At 36.2% G+C, this 18,472-nt stretch overlaps 3 protein-coding genes across 4 annotated transcripts in view; 2 read left to right on the top strand and 1 right to left on the bottom strand.

Annotated features, from left to right (window-relative positions):
• Positions 1–9,389: 9,389 nt before the first annotated feature.
• tceanc (transcription elongation factor A N-terminal and central domain containing) lies at positions 9,390–11,976 on the top strand. The gene has a single exon (XM_082165419.1). It carries the CDS (start codon positions 9,719–9,721, stop codon positions 10,910–10,912), a length of 1,194 nt encoding a protein of 397 aa, XP_082021545.1. The 5' UTR covers positions 9,390–9,718; the 3' UTR covers positions 10,913–11,976.
• A 143-nt stretch (positions 11,977–12,119) lies between these two features.
• On the top strand, positions 12,120–15,855 carry LOC309495629 (ras-related protein Rab-9A-like). Its single transcript, XM_082165475.1, has 2 exons — positions 12,120–13,348; positions 14,366–15,855. Exon 2 carries the CDS (start codon positions 14,402–14,404, stop codon positions 15,005–15,007), a length of 606 nt encoding a protein of 201 aa, XP_082021601.1. The 5' UTR covers positions 12,120–13,348; positions 14,366–14,401; the 3' UTR covers positions 15,008–15,855.
• Positions 15,856–16,192: 337 nt separating this feature from the next.
• The window catches only part of gpm6ba (glycoprotein M6Ba), a 101,001-nt gene continuing 98,721 nt past the window's right edge, over positions 16,193–18,472 (bottom strand). For both annotated transcript variants that reach the window (XM_082165452.1, XM_082165451.1), the window contains exon 7: positions 16,193–18,138. In XM_082165452.1, the coding sequence (XP_082021578.1) occupies positions 17,986–18,138 (153 nt within the window). In that variant the 3' untranslated portion in view covers positions 16,193–17,985. The remainder of the gene's footprint in view (positions 18,139–18,472) is intronic.

Below are 18,472 nucleotides of genomic sequence, written 5' to 3' on the forward strand. Positions count from 1 at the left end.
CCCCTCGACATCAGCGAAGTTTGCTCGCTGCTGATGATGGACGCATGCAGAATATGGGTTCTTCCATGCCTTCTTGATCTCAGTATGTAGATCAGGAAGGAATGGAAGGCTCACAGGAGCTGGGGAGTTATGGCCAGAAAGGAACCGCTCATCCAGCCTGCCGCGAACGGCTCCTTCCTTCACACGCTCCCACAGCAGCTGTACCTCTTCTTCACCCTCATCAGCCATCTCCTGCTCTCTTGGGCTGGGTGCCAGCAGAGCACTTGCTGCTGGATCAGAGGATGTAAGAGACAACACATCCTCGTCCAGCAACTCACCCTCGCGATCTTCTGATGGGCGTGAGAGAGAAACACCTCTCTCAAACTCATCAGCAAGCTCCATCTGGGAACCCCATGATCCGAGTCTCCGCAGTGCCTCAATAAACAATAAAGGCACAGGTTGTGTGTGTCATCTGGTGTTAGAAACCTGAGACACAGATCTACACACTTCTTGAAACGCTTGTTACCATAATTGTTCTTACCCTTTTCAGGTGATTGCAAATCAGACAAAACAGTCCCTGAAGATGAAAAGAGGATGACATTTTCTCTAGGCGCCCCTTTCATACTTCCGATTTGCACCAGTAATAACGTCATAGGCTGTCGGCGGTCAAATTCGATTGCCGTGATTGGATAGCTTTTCAGACACCGGTTCACGTAGAGGGCTTTCCTCAATTGCGTCATCACTGCAGTGCCTTTCAAAAGGGAACTACATGGTGAATGAGTTACTGCACACCAAAACATTTTAATTCTTCATATGAAATCTCAGTCATTTTACATGCAAACGTTAAATCAACCAACAGAGCATTTGCTTGCCTCTTAAAAGTGATACATATTCCAGTGGTTAAATGTTCTTGTTACTTATGCTGGAACACATTCTTAGAGGAACAACTGACAGCCTTCCAAAATACTCAAAATTCCAAGATCACCATCAGTTTGGCCAAAATGACGCTGTCTGACACTTACAGGCTTGAAAGCTAAACCAACAGTCAGAAATGTGGTTACATAATAGAGGCCCCGAAATATTATCCTGTGAAAATGTTCAAATCCAGAACAGAGCTGCTGCCAGAATTGAAGTTGGAGCCAGTGCTGACTATAATTACAAACATTCTTCAAGTGAGTCCTGCATATTATAGAGACAGAGCATTCCATTGACGTCAACTCTACCTTCTCTCTTGTTCACACTCGGCATGTGTGTGAGTGGGCTCTTACAATCCTCTCTATGATTATGTCACAAAACTTAATTTCCATCATATGTATAGAGATTATAAACCAGTAATCCTTCCATTACAACAAAATGCCATCAAGTAACACTTCTTGTTTGTTAGTTTTTATACAAATGCAATGCCGTTTGGACTGTGTGGAGTATGTTTCTCTTATTTTCTAAATTCTTCTCTTTCTACTTTTCCCTGTTGCTGTTGGGAAAACAGTAACATTTTACAATATGGGTTAAATTTATTAGCATTGAGCATCACAAACTTACAATGAATGGTATTTTGAGCATTTATTAATCTAGGTTACTGCTAATTTATAAAAATACTATCGTTCACTGTTAATTATTAGCTTCAAAAATACATATAGAAATTAAAATTAACCTAGATTAATAAATGGTTTAAAAGCACAAAGTATTATTGCTTTTTAGCTCGTTATACCTGATGCATTAACTAATGTTGCTACAAAATATCGCACCTTATTTAAAAGTGTAATTGCAGAAAAATGGTCACATGTTTACCAATATTAATGTAAGTTAAAGCAATAGTCTGTCTCTGTTTGTGTTTTTTTAAGGGAGAGAGAGAGAGAGAGAGAGAGAGAGAGAGAGAGAGAGAGAGAGAGAGAGAGAGAGAGACACACACAGACGGACGGACGGACGGACGGACGGACGGACGTGTGAACAAGAAAAAAATGACTGAAGAGAGCAGATGTCTATAAATATCTTGGCAAAAATACAACGCCCTTTTTGGCACCATCCCGACAAACACAAAGTATGCAACAGATGGGCTATACACACAGAACACACATTTAAGAGATTCCGCTTTTCAACGTTCTTTCAGCATTATTGTGGCTCTTTAACAATACTACTGGGGGCCCTGCGCTAGTTGAATTGTGAGATGTAAAAGTAGGAGAGTGGATTTTTGGATTCTTGTCTGTGGGAGGTCCACTTTCTGCGCTCATAAACTGCATATCCAAAAGAAAAGTGACCCTACATTAGTAATATTTTTTCTTCACTGCTAGATCAGTGCTATATAAGGATGTGAGAAACCATGAAGTTTTTTTTTGTTCAGAAATTCCTCTATTCAGTCTTATCAACCTCACTCACTCAGTCTGCTGATAACAGGTCCCTTTTCAAAGTGACAGCTGGACACCAAACACAAGAGTGCATTTGTGGGAACTATTTTGTATGTGTATGTGTGTGTTTTGCATTCTTGTGCAGCTCAACAAATGTAATGTTATGTGTTTTGGTTGTGATTACAAAGTGAGATCATGGTTGTTTCTAAGATATAGGCCCCTGAAAAACTATACACAATAATGTTTGTTGTTTGGTCATTAGTTTTAATGAGGAAGTTTTTCACAGAACAGATAATTAGACTGACTCAACCAAAACCACTGAATTTGTGTTTTTCATCTTCATATAGGCCTTCGACAAAACACGCAATGTTCATAAATTTTCTTACATTTATCCAAAAGGCAACACTAAAATGCCTTTCAAACAAAACTTCAATGAAAAGTTGAACAACTAGGAAGGAATATAAAATAGACAAAAACATTTTGGTGTCACAATGCTAATAATAGCTTACTCACAGAGCGTTAAAATCAGTATTATGTAATTTTAAAGAAAAAAAAAAAGAAAAAAATTCCCACCCCACTGAGACAGACCCCAGTCTTTATTCAAACGGCAACTTCAGCAACAAAGAATGCTGGTCTCATTTAGTTCGTGTAAAGAATCTCTCTAATTTCAGGCAGAACAGAGACATATTATTGCCACAAACTCTGAATATTATTGAGTTACTGCATGTGGACATCAAAATAGTGTCAGTACTGTAACAGTGTAAGCTGAAGCAACAGAAGAGGAAGAAAGATACACAGTACCAAAAGAGTTCTTCTTCTAGTGAGTCAGTGTATCTTCAGTCACAAGGTTTGCTGAGAGTCGTACACTTCTGCAATAATCTCTTGAAAAGGGAAGTGTAAGCTTATGTATACAATTAGCAAAACTGTGTTTTAGCACTGATATGAGTTTTAAAGCCTCACTATAGTGGTTAAGAAATGGTCCCAGGCCAGTGTAAAATGGGGCCTGTTTCTCATTCATTTAAATGTGAAAATCAACACTGAACTGACTTAAGCTGAACAACAGTCAAAATGCATTATTTTCCTGTTATCACTGTAAAACTGCTTTGATACAATCTGTATTAAAGTGCTATATGACTTGACTACTTGACTTAAATAGCATGTGATTATTTGTCAAGCTCAACAAGTGTCTTGAACAGCCTTCTAGCAATTTTCTTTTTCTTTTTTTTTTTTCATATTTTCAAAAACCATGTTTTTATTTAACCGTTTCATAGCAGCATGTATGTTTAAAAACTGTGTGTGGACATGGATAGAAATGCTAGGTTTAGTCTAATAATGAATCCAAGTCTAATACTTTGTTTCACTCTCTATGATACATTTTTGGTTCTTTTAGACACTTTCACTTTATCTCTGTGTGTATATATACAGTATTATGTTAAATACAGTTTCTTTCCCTTTATACATTCAAACAGACACAATAGAGGTCATGGCTGGTATGATTCAGCATTGGCTTTATAAAAATATTTTGTGGAATTTTACCTCAAATCCCTTTCCTTCGTAATTTCTGCCACACTCCTAAATATGGCTAACATCTTGCTACATCAGCTGAAATATAAACCTATATAAATATATGTATCAAAAAGTATAGTTACAGTAATTCTGCATGTCCTTCAATGGGTTTTTTGTGTGAGAAAATGCAAAGTGTTTGATCAAACTGCCAAGAAATGACATCATCTCTCCCTCTTCTTATTTGTTTATTTTCTTTCCTTTTTTTTTTTTTTTTTTACTTCCTCCCATCCCCCACCTCCATTAAATGAAAAAGAAATTCAGGCAGGTCAAACCAACAGGGAATCATTTACTATGAAGGTGGAAAAAAGTACTTCCTCCACAGCTCTGGAGCCAGCTGTAGGCCTACATTTAATCAGTGGGGCCTACTTTGAATCTATGAGTTTAGATAGAAGTGCATTACAACAAAAAATATAATTACAATTATAATTATAATGATGCATTACAATGCATTATATTTATGCATTACAACAATAAATATAAGTTATGTTATTTAATTCACAATGGTGCTGGATGTTATCGTGACACCATGATAATGATTGCATGGTCATAAATCCAGCACTACCTTAGATATATAAATGACCTGCATATCAGATGTCATTTTTACATGCTGAGAATGTGACTGAATGTCTGCCTTTCACTGACAGGCTTTGTTACAAATAGGTTATGAGAAAATCAGTCAAATAGAAATATCTGAATAAACTGTGTCTCTCTCTTCCTCTCATCTCTCACACACACTCATCAGAGTCTTTCCTCACCCTCTTTGCTGCTCTTTCTCTGTTTCTCTCTCTCTCCTTTTCTCCGTATTTCATTCTTCCACTCTCAGAGTGAAGTAACTAATTCTGACATGTCTAATAACTCACTGATCAGACAAGACACAGACGAGGGAGGGGAGAAGGAGACGTGCAGACTGTTGTGAAATCTGGAGGAGGAGGGGACATCAGCCCATTTAGAGAACAAAGTGTCTGAAAGAATGTAAGATTTCACACTTATACGAATGAAAAATATTAATGCATACTGAATAAATAAAGGGCCTTAAAGATACCGATTGAGACAGAAATAGACAAAAATTTTCACAAAAGTTTTTCTGACCCAGTGCAAATTTTCTGAACTTTGCTATATATCCGTGCACCTGATCACAATCTTTTACTACCAGGTAATTAACCTGGCTTCAGAAAAATAAACATCCCATCCTCCCTGTGTTTTGTAATTTTTTGTTAGAGGAAGACTGTTTTGGGTGGAGCACATGTACATATGTATGCTCGAAACTCATGTCTCACAGTCTGCACAATTTAGATGTTGAGTTTACAATGTATGTTATTACTAACCTAAACTATTACTATTTTCTATTATATAAATAGCCTCGTAAATAAACGATGCACCTACACATTTATGTGATAAACATGAAACAATATAGCATACAGATTACAGAACTCAAAAATAAGTATATTTTGGATGCAATACCCCTTACTAGATGTATGCAAAATAAAAATACGCAAATAGCCTTAAAAGAGAAATAATGGATAACATGCTGAATAATGACAACAGCTGTGGAATTAGCATGAAATATTTGCACCAAATTTCATGATTGCTCAATTCCCTATCAACCCAAACCTAAACAAGACTTTGTCCAGTCAAAACAAACAGGGTTTTCCCTTGCTGAGGGTTTAGACAGAATGTTCATTTGGAAGAATGCGTTTATGTTTTTGTTAGATGTTATGTTTTTCTGCAGGATAAACAGTACATGGACAACCATTTGAGATAGACCTTTATAAAGGCAGGGAATGGCATTATAAACCATACAAATATCAGGCTAACAGTAGCCAACAGTTATAACTATTGTCATTCACTGGGCCCAAAGCCTGAGCAATGAGCTGAGTAACTTTCAGCATTTTTCTTTCTCTTTCACTCAAGGTCACGCTCACAGAAGCAGGGCTTCAGCCCACCCCCTCCGCTGTGGAGAGTCTTACGCTGTCTCACTTTATCTGCCTGCGAGAGTCTAACCTTGTCTCACTCTGTCTGCCTGAAGGAGCAGAAGCCTGTCTCTCTGTGTCTGCCTGTGAAGATTTTTAAACCTCATCGTCTTCCGCCTGGCCCTGTCTTGCTCTCACTTAAAGGGACAGGTCACCCAAAAATAAAAATTCTGTCATCATTTACTTACCCTCATGTCATTACAAACCTGTATGCATTTATTTCTTCAGGTACACTTTATTTTGAGATGTTCTTGTTACAGTGTAATTACACAAATGAGTAGCCTACTGACTGAGTAATATTAATTAACAACATGTAGGCCTACTTACTATAAGATTAGGGTTTGGGCTAATTATGCATAAGGACACTGTAAAATGAAGTGTTACCCTAAAATATTTTGAAGAATGTTGGTAACCAAAAAGTGTTGGTGACCATTGATTTGATAAACAGTTTTGCCAATTAGAAAAGAGGCTGTGGAACGTTGATGTTGTAATCTGTGAGACTGGTTAGAGGGGTATCCATGTTCTCACACTTAACAGCATCAACTACAACAATGGATTTTCCCTGATCTTAATCAGACACAAAATCTAGGGCTAACTATGGGATAAATTAGTCTTATCTCACTTAATAAGTTTAAAGTCCACAGCATTTTTCCACCACATAGATGTGTAAGCACTCTCTTATAGTAATTTATAATATTGGGACAGAGACATAAAATACACCTAAACTGTGTAATATAAAACTAGTAATTGGTCACTGTATTTGTTTATGGCATCATATTTAGAACAATGACAAGACAAGATGAATAGAATGGATGCTATTTACAATACAGTGGAATAAATTTTTTTTTATAGATAACGTAAGAAGAATATTTTCTCATAAATATTTGTGGTTATAAAACATTAAAAAAAAAAAATGTACATCAAAGACCCAAATAGCTAGACCCAGGAGGAAATGAAACCAGTGTTAAAATAATCTGCAGGAAATAAATGGTGTGCTTTTTTGTCTGAACATTGCTGCAGAATGTAACTCGAGGGAAAGGTCATGCCATTTCATAGCTGTACGAATATATATAATTCTGCAAGTGCAGGCGTGTCAATACATGCTACCCTTTGTAGTGGAATGTACAACAGCTTTGTTGATATCAGCATAGAATTTAGTTTGTAGACATCTGGTCCCAGATCACTTATAAACCAACCTCTGCCTGGAATACCACATGAGAGCAAGCAGGAAATTACAGTATTTATTTTATTTCCTTCTGATTCAGAACCATGGACAAAAGCTAAGGTTTGATCCCCCTCTTGTGGTATATGAACTAAATAACAGAACAAAGCTCTGTAAATTTCCATTCAGTCTCTAGAAATCAAAGTTGAGTTTAAGTAAATAAATACCAACAACAGTGGGACCCCATTTTGTAATTTGTTAAGGAACCTCAGATTTAAGAAGACTCTCCCTCTCTATAGGCAGATTTGGAATGCCTGGGAGTTAGTGCAGCCCCACCCAAAAGTCTAAATAGATAGGAACACTGGGTGGGAAGTAACAAAGAAAAACAAGTTTAAAAAGGCTTCAAATTCTTCGTTTTAAAGCTTTGTACTCTCAGGTTACACCTGTTGTAGGAATAATTTGTGGCTATGAACCAAAAGACTGTCCTATCCTATTACGTGAGCACCCAGTTCTGAGCCATTCCGGATATCACAAAACCTCCTGTGAGAGTTTTCATTACTTTTTTTTTTTTGGTGGCCTGTGACCATTTTGTGAAAAGAATACGCTTAATCATATATAAGGTGAATGGTGTCAAAGAAATATATATATCGTAGAGAACAGTTATAAGGGTGAATGCATTTGATGCAGCATGCAGTTATAACATAACACATATTTACAAAATGCGTAAAGAGAAGAGCATTCCACATCTCTTTTAGACAGAGCCACAAGTTAAAATCTTGTTAGTTAATCTATTTTAATAAACAGGGTGAAAATGACCCTATAGAGAGTAAAGTCCTGTGTTGTTCCATCAGATCTAAGCCAGTCATTAAGCCTACATCTTGATTATACAAGCGTATGGTGGTGAGAATTTTTTTGGAACACCCAATTTATGATAAGCTTGGACTAGCAAATTACCGTTTTAGACTAGCTTAAACCAGATAACATATTACATATGAGACACAAATACTGGTGTGGGACCATGGATGAGAGTAACTGTCAAAAACTATTGCCTTTTTTTTTCGTATCAAATAGGCCTATTTTAGTACTCATCAAAATTAGATATCATTCAAAAGCTTAAACACTCAAAATCATGTGAAAATCGTTATGAAAATGGAAATTGCATTACCATGGAAACTGTAGTAGGCCTACTGTAAAAAAACAACAACAAAAAACGCGATTTAGCTAAACTTGTTCTAATCTTGACAAAACACATATTGCCGAAAATGTCTGAGATACACAGCTGTTTTGTGATAGAAGTGATGTTGTGACAAAAATATATTTATTTGTTACAGGAGAACACATAAAAAAAAAACATTCAATGGAATTTAGATGACACACGGTGGATATTTTTGGTATAGCGCCTAAATACAATCTCATAGGAGCGTCCATTGTGATTTCAACTTCAAATTTGGGGCACACCTTGGTTAGACATATGGCTTTGATTTTATAGCCATGTTTTGTATAAAATATAAAATGTTTAGTACAGTATATTTGTTTAACAGTAAACATAAACTTCTATAACTTTTTTACACCTTTACATGTTTCATATTGTTTTCACTTCAGCAATAATCTGCTGAGTGTCTTCTATAAAAAGAGTCCAACCTTAGGTTTGTAGTCCAAAGCATTCATGAATTACTTACAGTACAACCATTTAATTTTGGGTCATTGCTAAAAAAAAAAAAAAAAAAGTGAAGGGGTTAATAAAATGGTCTCAGGCATTATGCAACTCCCGGAAATGATAATAAACTTGCAGCCCAAAAAGCATCAAAGGCCCGACTTTCATCTGAGAATGAGAAATATCTGCATTCATTGATGTGTTATAACAAAATAGACTTATCTATTCCTATCTATCAGAAACATAAATAGCCTAATCCAATTTGTTTTTAAATGTAATCTTCTTTTAACTTTATAGTGAAGAACGGGAGAGGTAGGTCTACAGCAGACATTTTTATGTTATCATTTGCTCCTCTAGCAGAAAAATAAAAACATAGCATTTACAGAATTTTATGTATTTTCAAGAGGGGGCAAACCAAACAAATAGATTACGGTAGTGAGAAAAGAGAAAGATAAATCCATCAATAACCCTCGCTTTGTTTTAGAAACTCCCATTAGCCTACCTTTGTCATTTAGTGCCAATGTAGCCTACAATACATAAGTATAGTGTTATAAACGTAGCTACATTTAAAAAATGAAAATATGCTTTAAAAGTTTTTTTTTTTTTTTTTTTTTTTACATACGACGTTAATAGGCAAAGTAACTGTGGAAACGTGTCCACTGAATGTGTTTCATGAATGCAGTTTAAATGGCAAAATGTTATATTGAAAAAAGTTGAGCAATTACGCCCTCTTTAGGACGCTTTTGCTATGTGTACAATGTTATTGGATTATTTCGGACATGGCGGAAGGAGTGCGAATTCTCCCTTTTAAAAGGCGTTTACTGCAGAATGTTTCACCAAGAAGATACGTGTTTGGTTGAAGGTGAATGCGTTGTGTTTGTCTACTATTTAGAAATTGATTATTGTATTCATATTTTGCAGCAGTTCATTCTTATTTAAACGAACGCGTGCATATAGGCTAAACGCTGTTGAAGCCATTATTTATTTTTTTCACTAGTTTTAAGTAATTTCCCTTGCTTACTTGTTAGTTTAATATATAGAGACCATGAATACTAAAGAGATAATTCATTATGCTATACAAATAGAAAAGTTGCGCAATGATGGCAGCTACGAAGATATTGTATCATTACTGACAGATCTGAATAACATCTCTGTCACTTTAGAGCAGATTCAGACTACAGAAATTGTGAAGGTTCTTTATAAGCTACTTCATTTCTGTCCAATTGTGAGTGCTAAAACAATAGCAAAGAGCTTGCTCTCAAAATGGAAGAAGTTGTACAAGCTGTCGCCTATGCTGAAAAATAATAACAAAGACACACGGGAGAACAAGGAACTAGAGACACATAACCTGCCTAATGTTGAGGAGTGTTTGGAAATTCCCTCTGTTACGAGTGGATCTGAGCACTTAAATGAAAGGGGGAAAGAGAATCAAGCATGTACATGCAACACAGAGCAACATGATATAACAAAGGATGTAAAACAAGACAAATGTGAAGACAGTAGTGTGTGCTCAGATAAGTTGTCTTCTGAAAAGCCTTGTCCAGCAAATGACGCTGCAGAATCTGTTCAGCTACAACATGAGGAAGAAAGATTCACTCCAGCCATAGCGTCACATAGATCTGACCGAGAGGAAGATTTTAGAAGCTCAGTTCCTCAAAACACAAATCAGCCCAGCACTTCCTCTGACTCCACAGCATTGAGATGCAAATGTATCTTGCTGATTCTCCAGGCTCTTACCCCAAATCAGCAAAAAGACTCAGATCATATGGACAAACATAAAGCCGTTGCTCAGGACATTGAAGCACTTGTTCATGCTCTTTATGGAAGAAACCAGCTTAAGTACAAGTCCTGCATCAGGAGCAAGGTGGCCAACCTAAAGAACCCAAAGAACCCTCATCTACGCCAAGGTCTTATGTCAGGACACCTGACTCCAGAGGCATTTGCCCAGATGTCTGCAGAGGAAATGGCAGGGGCAGAACTTCAACAGCTCAGGAACGGTTACACCACTTTGGGCATCAGTGAGCATCAGTTACCAGAGTTGGTGGAAGGGACACCCACCAGTAAAGTTCGCTGCAGGCGCTGTGGCAATTTGGACTGCAGGGTGACACAGATCTCACGAGGGATGCTGTTCTTGCCCTCGTGGGTACGGAGTGGCAGTGCAGATAATGATTCAATGACTTATATGACCTGTGCTAATTGTGGAGAGCAGTGGTACCACAGCAACTGGGTTTGCCTTTGAGCAAGTGTATATGTGTTGATAACTGTAATAATGATGAATAGCAGTATTGTTCTGCACTATTTGAGCTTTCAGTGGACAGTTAAATCAAGTAAAGATTTTTCAGTCAGATTAACTTTCTTGTGGCTTTCAGTTTGGTGCAATGAATCCTCATAATGCACCCGGGTCTGTTTTCATTTGGAAATTATTTTTTGAAAAGATTAAGAGATATTAGCCATTAAAACAAAGTAAGACCTTGTGTGCATGTCCATTTTGACCATGGATTTAGTTATTTTTTTCTCAAAAATACTTTTGGGTCATCCCGTGTCACCTCAACCAGAGGTCCTTGGCTAATTTTTTGGGGGGATTTTGATAAAAAAAATGTTTAAAAAATATTGTATAAGACATATATAAATGAAGAAGAAAGCCAAAATATTAAATGTCATGGATGCATATTAACTGAGTAATCTAATGTTTTGCAGAGGGGGGTTGTTTTTCACCTGAAATTTGGAGCCAGATTACAGGGGTGTAAAATTACTTTAGAAAGATGACATTATCATTATTTTATTTTTACACAGAAATTGGTAGGTCTGTTAGTAAATTCTGTTAACTTTAGCCATCTTTGTTTCTTTAGCAAACATATTCTTGTTCCTATATGAATCTTAATTTTTAAGGCCCTATATGGTTCAATCACAGAGAAATTGGGATGTCAATGCGGTAACATGTAGTTACGATACTGCGTATTTGAACTCTTGGCAGCTTCAGAAGCTATTAAAATGAACAATATCCCTTCTTACAAATATTCCTGAAACAGATTCAAATAGATTGTTATAAATACACTTTTGAGCAAATGAATGTGCCTCAACTTGACCATTTCAGTAGACGGGCACTAAGACGGGTATGTTTTATGCAATAGTTTTGACAGAGGGAAACAAGATGCATTTCTAGTTTCAACATTATATATTCTTCTGACATTCCCCTTTAAATGCAGTATCAGCTGTGTGCAAAGTGACTCACATTTGGTTTTCGACCATCAAATATATACCATAGGCCTTGAAAAAATAGATAAAAGAAAAGTTTGTTAAAAATATATATATATAAAAGTATATTAAGAGATATTTGATATTTCTTTGATACTTCTTTGATACTTCTTGAGGCATGCAAACTTCAGGCAAAAAAAACACAAGAAGTGTTTTTTCTCATTTTTAACTGTATCCGTTGGCATACAGTATAATGCAACAAAGATTGCTAAAGTCCACAGATTTTACTAATAAACCTACTAATAATAAAATAATGATGCATCTTTTTAAAGTAATTTTTACAACCCTGCAATTTGGCTCTAAATTTTCAAATGTCAAAATAAAACATTTTAGCTGGGTAATTTTCTGAAATTTGGTTAATTTGACAGAATGGAGTATGAATTAAATGTGTTCTTGTGTCTAAGCTCAGCAAACATGTGACAGAAAATGTGGCATGCAGAGAGCATGTGACCTGTTAATCTGCCCAAGATAAGGTCCAAAGGCTAAAGGCTGAATGTTTCAGTCAAAAAAAAGAAGAAAAAAGCAGTCAGATATCTCACTTAAAAACATTGTTAATCTAAGTGTTGTTTTTTGGTTTAAATCATGTATTTGTAATTAAATAGACAGGTCTTGAATGTGGAAAGATTCACATGGAAATTATATTTTTTCATAGCCTATTGTATATGTTGTAAGTCCTTTTTTTTTTTAAATATATTTTTACAGGTATTTATCAACAGGAATTGACTCTATGTTTTAAGAACTAGCTATACAGATTTAACCTCTTCTTAAACTTTCTATTTGGTTTAGTGATTCAAACAAGTTAGACATTTAACTTAGGGTAAATGTTATCAGGGTTGCCTATGTGTAAAGCTGTTCATCCCAACATTCCATGATGTGGCAAACATTGATTGTAATCTTTAAGATTGCATTATGTCCTCTTGCACAAGTTCTAACAAGCTCAAAAGCTCCAAGCTTGATGACGTAATGACATATGTTGATTTAATATTGCTGTGCGTTTGTGATCAAGTGACATCAGAGAATGTGTGCTGTAGAACTAGCAGGGATAGTATTTGGTTAGTGACTCGGTGATAATGCTGTCGTCAATCAAAGACAGTTAATAATTAATGTCCTATGCCAACCAAATATTAGAGGGAATAGGCACTTCAAAGATAATATTTAGCTTACACTGAAGGATTTTTACTGTATCAGGCGGTCCTCAGTTAAGAAACCAATTCAATTCATTTCCGTGTTGTTTTATTAATTGATTTCATGTTAAATGTCTTATAAATGAGCACTCGGTCATATGAGCTTCAGCAGCTTGTTTGGCCAGCCTAAGGGCGCCATGTCTTGAGAAGCTCCATACAGCGGAGGATGCTGCTTCTACTTTAAGGAATGGCGCTGCTAACACAGCACTTCGACACTCATTGCTGAATTCTCAACGGTATGTATCCTAACTGTCTGTTCCTCGCGCAACACATGTTTTAAATGTACGAAATACCAAGTGTAGAATTTGACAGGACCTTTAAAGCAATGATGCGTTATTAAGAGCGTCCCAATCTGCCTGTTTGATCATGCGATTGAATGGAATGCCACCACTTACATTTCTCTTACAATAAAGCGACGTCTTGCCACAATATTACGTTTCCTTTGATCATTTGCTTTATGGCGAGAAAACAGTCGCTTGTAACAGTCCCTCATTTTGCCATTGATTAACTTCGATATCGAGTAAAAATGGGCTTGACTTCTTGAACCTACGTCGGGTTTCTGTTGTAAATGCATTGAGCAGCGCTGTCGGGTTTTTTAAATGATTGCTATGAAAACACGTCACGAATAGCCCAGGATTGCCTTGATCGTTTAGCTTTACACTGTAAAAATTTATTTACTACAGTCCTTCAAAATGTTCAAACTTGTTCGTTTTCAGACTCATGTGATTCTGTTATCTAAATATACGGTTATAGGAATGTAACCTTGCATTATGAGTTAGATTTTTGTTTCTTCTTTATTTTTCATATAGCCTATAGGCTAAGTTATGAAGTCAGGATGATCCGTGAAGATATATCTCACATGATCGGCGCTTCCGGGGCTCAGATGAATGCACTCCTGTCACAGTACAGTAGGCTAGCCTAGTAGCCTACTAAAATAACTATTTTTTGACGAACAATGTCTAGGGCTAAAGGGTTCGTCAGAACTTCAAATTAATGACTCGAGCTTTGCTGATTTTAAGTCACACTGGTATTCAAATGTATTTCTATTTAGGCCAGAAGTCTGCTCTGAAAATGAGGCAGAACCAGCTCTACACATACCTCACCTCTCACAAAAAAAAAAAAAAAAAAAAACCTTTACAAAAACTGATCTATTCAGACTGTCACCTTCAATATGTTACATTTTCTTATATATTCAAAGTGAGAAGTTGTGCTGCTTTTTTTTTTAAGCTTGCTAATTCTGATTTTCATTTTAGGTCTGTAAGTGAGGTAACCTATGAAAGTTCTTGATAATGACCACCAAATCATCTTTGCTGAAGGTGATTCTGCTGGGGGATGGTGGCGTAGGAAAGTCATCCCTCATGAACCGCTATGTCTCCAACAAGTTTGATTCACACTTATTCCACACAATCGGTGTGGAGTTTCTTAACAAAGAGCTGGAGGTGGACGGTCACATGGTTACCCTACAGATCTGGGACACAGCAGGCCAGGAGAGGTTCCGTAGTCTCCGAACGCCCTTTTACCGTGGCTCTGACTGCTGTCTGCTTACATTTAGCGTGGACGATAATCAAAGTTTCCTGAACCTCAACAACTGGACAAAAGAGTTTGCATTCTATGCAGATGTCAGGAACCCAGAGAAATTTCCTTTTGTTGTTCTAGGAAATAAAGTAGATGTGACGGAGCGTCAGGTGTCAATGGAAGAAGCTCAAAGGTGGTGTCAAGAGAATGGTGGATATCCATACTTTGAAACAAGCGCAAAAGATGCCACTAATGTCTCAGCTGCTTTTGAGGAAGCAGTTAGGCGTGTGCTTGCATCTGAAGATCGCGCAGAACATCTGCTGCCCACAGACACCATCGACATACGCAGAAAGCCGCGTTCTAACGGCTCGTGTTGTTGATGCTTTTTAATGAAATGGACACAACTGAAGTACTCCTTGTTATGTGCTAGCAAATAAATGTATACTCTTCAACTCTAAACAGCAGATGCCAGAAATAACTTATTGTGTGCAATATGCTTACTTTGGTACAGCAGAGCTATATAATCTCAAACACTTGTCCAGCTCTGAACAATGAATATAAATGAAAAGGCTTTTAGAATTATATGCCTTGTTTAGTTTAAAATAATCTCTTTGGTTCACATTCCTTTTGGCATCCCTTCAAAGCACTGGATTACCTTCCCTTTGTGATTTTAGGTGGTCAAAATTATCAATGTTGGTAAACCAAACCGGCAATCAGTGAGATCCTCCAGGCAACGAATTATAATGCAGTTAACAGTTGAGAAATAAACATCAGCTATTATACTCATGAACACTAGAATGTGTTTTTATCTCATTTTCCGTGCGCACGATGTAATGTATGCGCTGTGTTACTTTAAGTGCCTTTAGCACAGGTTTGTTTGTTTGTCTTATTTAACAATCGTGCATAATAAGACGTTTTGGAATGTCTTCAGAGTCATGAAGTGTGATTTTGTATAATAAACAGAGCAATTCCAATAGGGTCCTCACACCATCAGTGCTCGGGCCCTAATTAATTATCATTTTAGTTTGAATGGGCTAACAATTTATTTTTTGAATATGCCTGAATGTGAAAACTTATAGCATTCCAAGACATTTAGGTGTGAATTTCCTTTTACATGGATGTCACAAAATGATTCTCATAATGATCCTGCATGCTCATTCGAATTTGCATTTTGTTTTGTTGTTCATATTTCACTGAACTATTACTAAATTAAAAGTATTTGATTATAGATTATCGTTGTTATTGTGTTTTACCATGTTTTTTTTTTTTCTTGTTTTTTTTCTCTCTCTATGTAAAGTTAAGGGTAATGTTGAGATATTTTTAATAATAAAAATAAGGGCACAATGTTCTCATTCCTACACCAGGTGGCGCAATTACAACAAAATACACATTTTATATGTACAAACTGCAGAAGGACTTAATAGAATGATGATAGTTACCTTGCAATGCAGTGAAGTAATAAGACAGTTTGGCAAATATATGAAGGTGCTCCTCTATCTTTTGCACAGGTGTTTTTTTTTTGTGTTTTTTTTTGTTGTTGTTTTTATAACACAAAACAGTTCATATAGATCATAGAAAATGTTTTACTAGAGAAGGTTACAAAAATCACTATACAGGATTCATAAAACATCTGACTTCAAATAAAATGGACTATGAAACATCTAAGACTACAATTTCCATCAAGATACAGTGAATTGTTTTGGGGGGAGGACACTCAATTGTAGTTCATTAGAACAATGGACTACACATCACTTAAAGTACTGCAAAACAAAATGAAATATCTTTCCTTCATGCAATAATGACGGAACAATAGAACATCCAGGCACACCTTTTCTTTTTCAAAACCAGGGTAAATAGATTAATGGACAGTAATGGATCTATTAATAAATAATGTACATTAATAGATTAATTCTCGAAAGCTCGCATTAACAGAATTTAACATACAGCAAGAAATGGCATATAATTGGTAGTAAAACAATTGTATATGTGGACAATACTAACATGCTTATATTTACAGAGACATTACAGAGAAGAATTATTTCAGTTAAAAGAGAGATCAATAAAAAGAGTCAATTGTAAAAGTAGTAATAGAAAGAGAGAGAAACCAGTTAGGAAAAAGATACACTGCAAAAACAAGGCGGCATTATTTGACTGTAAATTCAAACCATTTTCAGAGTTCCACGTCCACATAGCAATAACTCACACAGAGTCACAACCATTTCATAAATCTCATGGTAAACAATCTTGCCATATTAACAAATTCTAGAAGACTTGAAAATACCTAGATTTAGCAACGAAACTGAAGGAATGTATTAAACCTGTATGGCTGATGAGGGCAGTTTCTGTTATACATTAAGAGGAAATCATTTTGTCTATTTTTATTTTTATTTATTTTTTTCATAAAACAAAGACATATAAATTGTTCTGCCTCACAGATATATATCAGTCAGATACTGTTTTCTGGATATAATTTTAAGGGTTGAGTACTAGATAATACCCAAGACTGACAGGTTTGAGAAAATGTCCTGCAGAGAAATATTTTTACTGGTGTATGTTTGTGTTAATATACCTGCTTTCTATTACAAGATTAGTGCAATTTGTCAAGAACCGGCATTATTCCCCCAACCCTCAAAAAATAAAAATAAAGAGTTGGAAAAAGAGGTGAATTCAGATATCTAAGATAGAGAGAGCCCAGAGAAAGATTCTAAATAAACAGACATTTTCAATACACAACCTGGCACCCATAATAATAAAAAAAAAAAAAAAAAATTCATTCACCTTCACACATTTATATATATTTATATATGTATAAAACACCAAAAAGGAAGTTCCTGTAAAATGTTTGTGAGGAGTTAGTGCAGACAATCTATCATGTAATTAGCGCTTCACCAAGACAATGCATCATAATTTCAAATATAACCCAGTTATAACCATGACTCTACACTTGAACATACACTTTCTACCAATTCAAAAAATTGTCAATGCAAAATGACAGTACAATACTAGTATACATACTCTTTTATACCAGTGGTCTTTTATACCATGAAGTGGATGAGCAAAACACATCATATCACTATTAACTGTATCATGGATGATTCCACTTATCATTTGTTACAGATGTTAAACAACTTGCCTAAACGTGTTTCATCATGATTATAGCTAACTTATACCGCACTGTTATGATGTATAGTCAGGATAGCGCACCACTTAGCAGTGTTAGTTTGTGCAATGTTCCATCTGAAAGTGGCAGGTCATTGCAGCGGCTGTGTGTTTGTGTATGGGTGTTTTTGGTGTGGTCTAGAGAGCAGGTTAGGTAGAGGTGGGGTAGAACAGAGCAGAGCAGAGCAGAGAGAACTGTTTATGAGTACGAGTTTAGACCCTCCTTGGAGCGTGACTGCACATCCTGCAATTCTTGATCATCCCTGGTCTTGATGTCCTGGTAGTCATGAGTCTGCTGACATGCTCCCTTTAGGTAGGCCCAGTTTGCTGCCAGGATCATCAGATAGTGGATCTGTGAACAGTAGAGATGGGAAAGAAGACAAACAAAATAGACAGAGAGATGGAGAGGGAGCAAGACAGAGGAAGAAACAGGTGGAGGCAAGGATTAGTCATGAGTGGGTTAGTGAGCCAAAGCCAGCTATAAGAGTTAAGACAGTATTAATTGGTTACTCTAAGAACCTATTAAGTAACTTAATCTCAGTGAATTATTATTGCTGCACCACACAGAAATCACATTTAGTTCATCAGAATACACTGAAAATATATATTTCAACTGTCACTGTAATGTGTAGTTCTGTGTCTGTTTTTGTTTCATTGTGTTTTGTTTCTGTTTTCCCTGTTCTGGT

The sequence above is a fragment of the Leuciscus leuciscus genome (assembly GCF_965113295.1).
Source record: "Leuciscus leuciscus genome assembly, chromosome: 3".
In the NCBI taxonomy this organism is placed as follows: domain Eukaryota; kingdom Metazoa; phylum Chordata; class Actinopteri; order Cypriniformes; family Leuciscidae; genus Leuciscus; species Leuciscus leuciscus.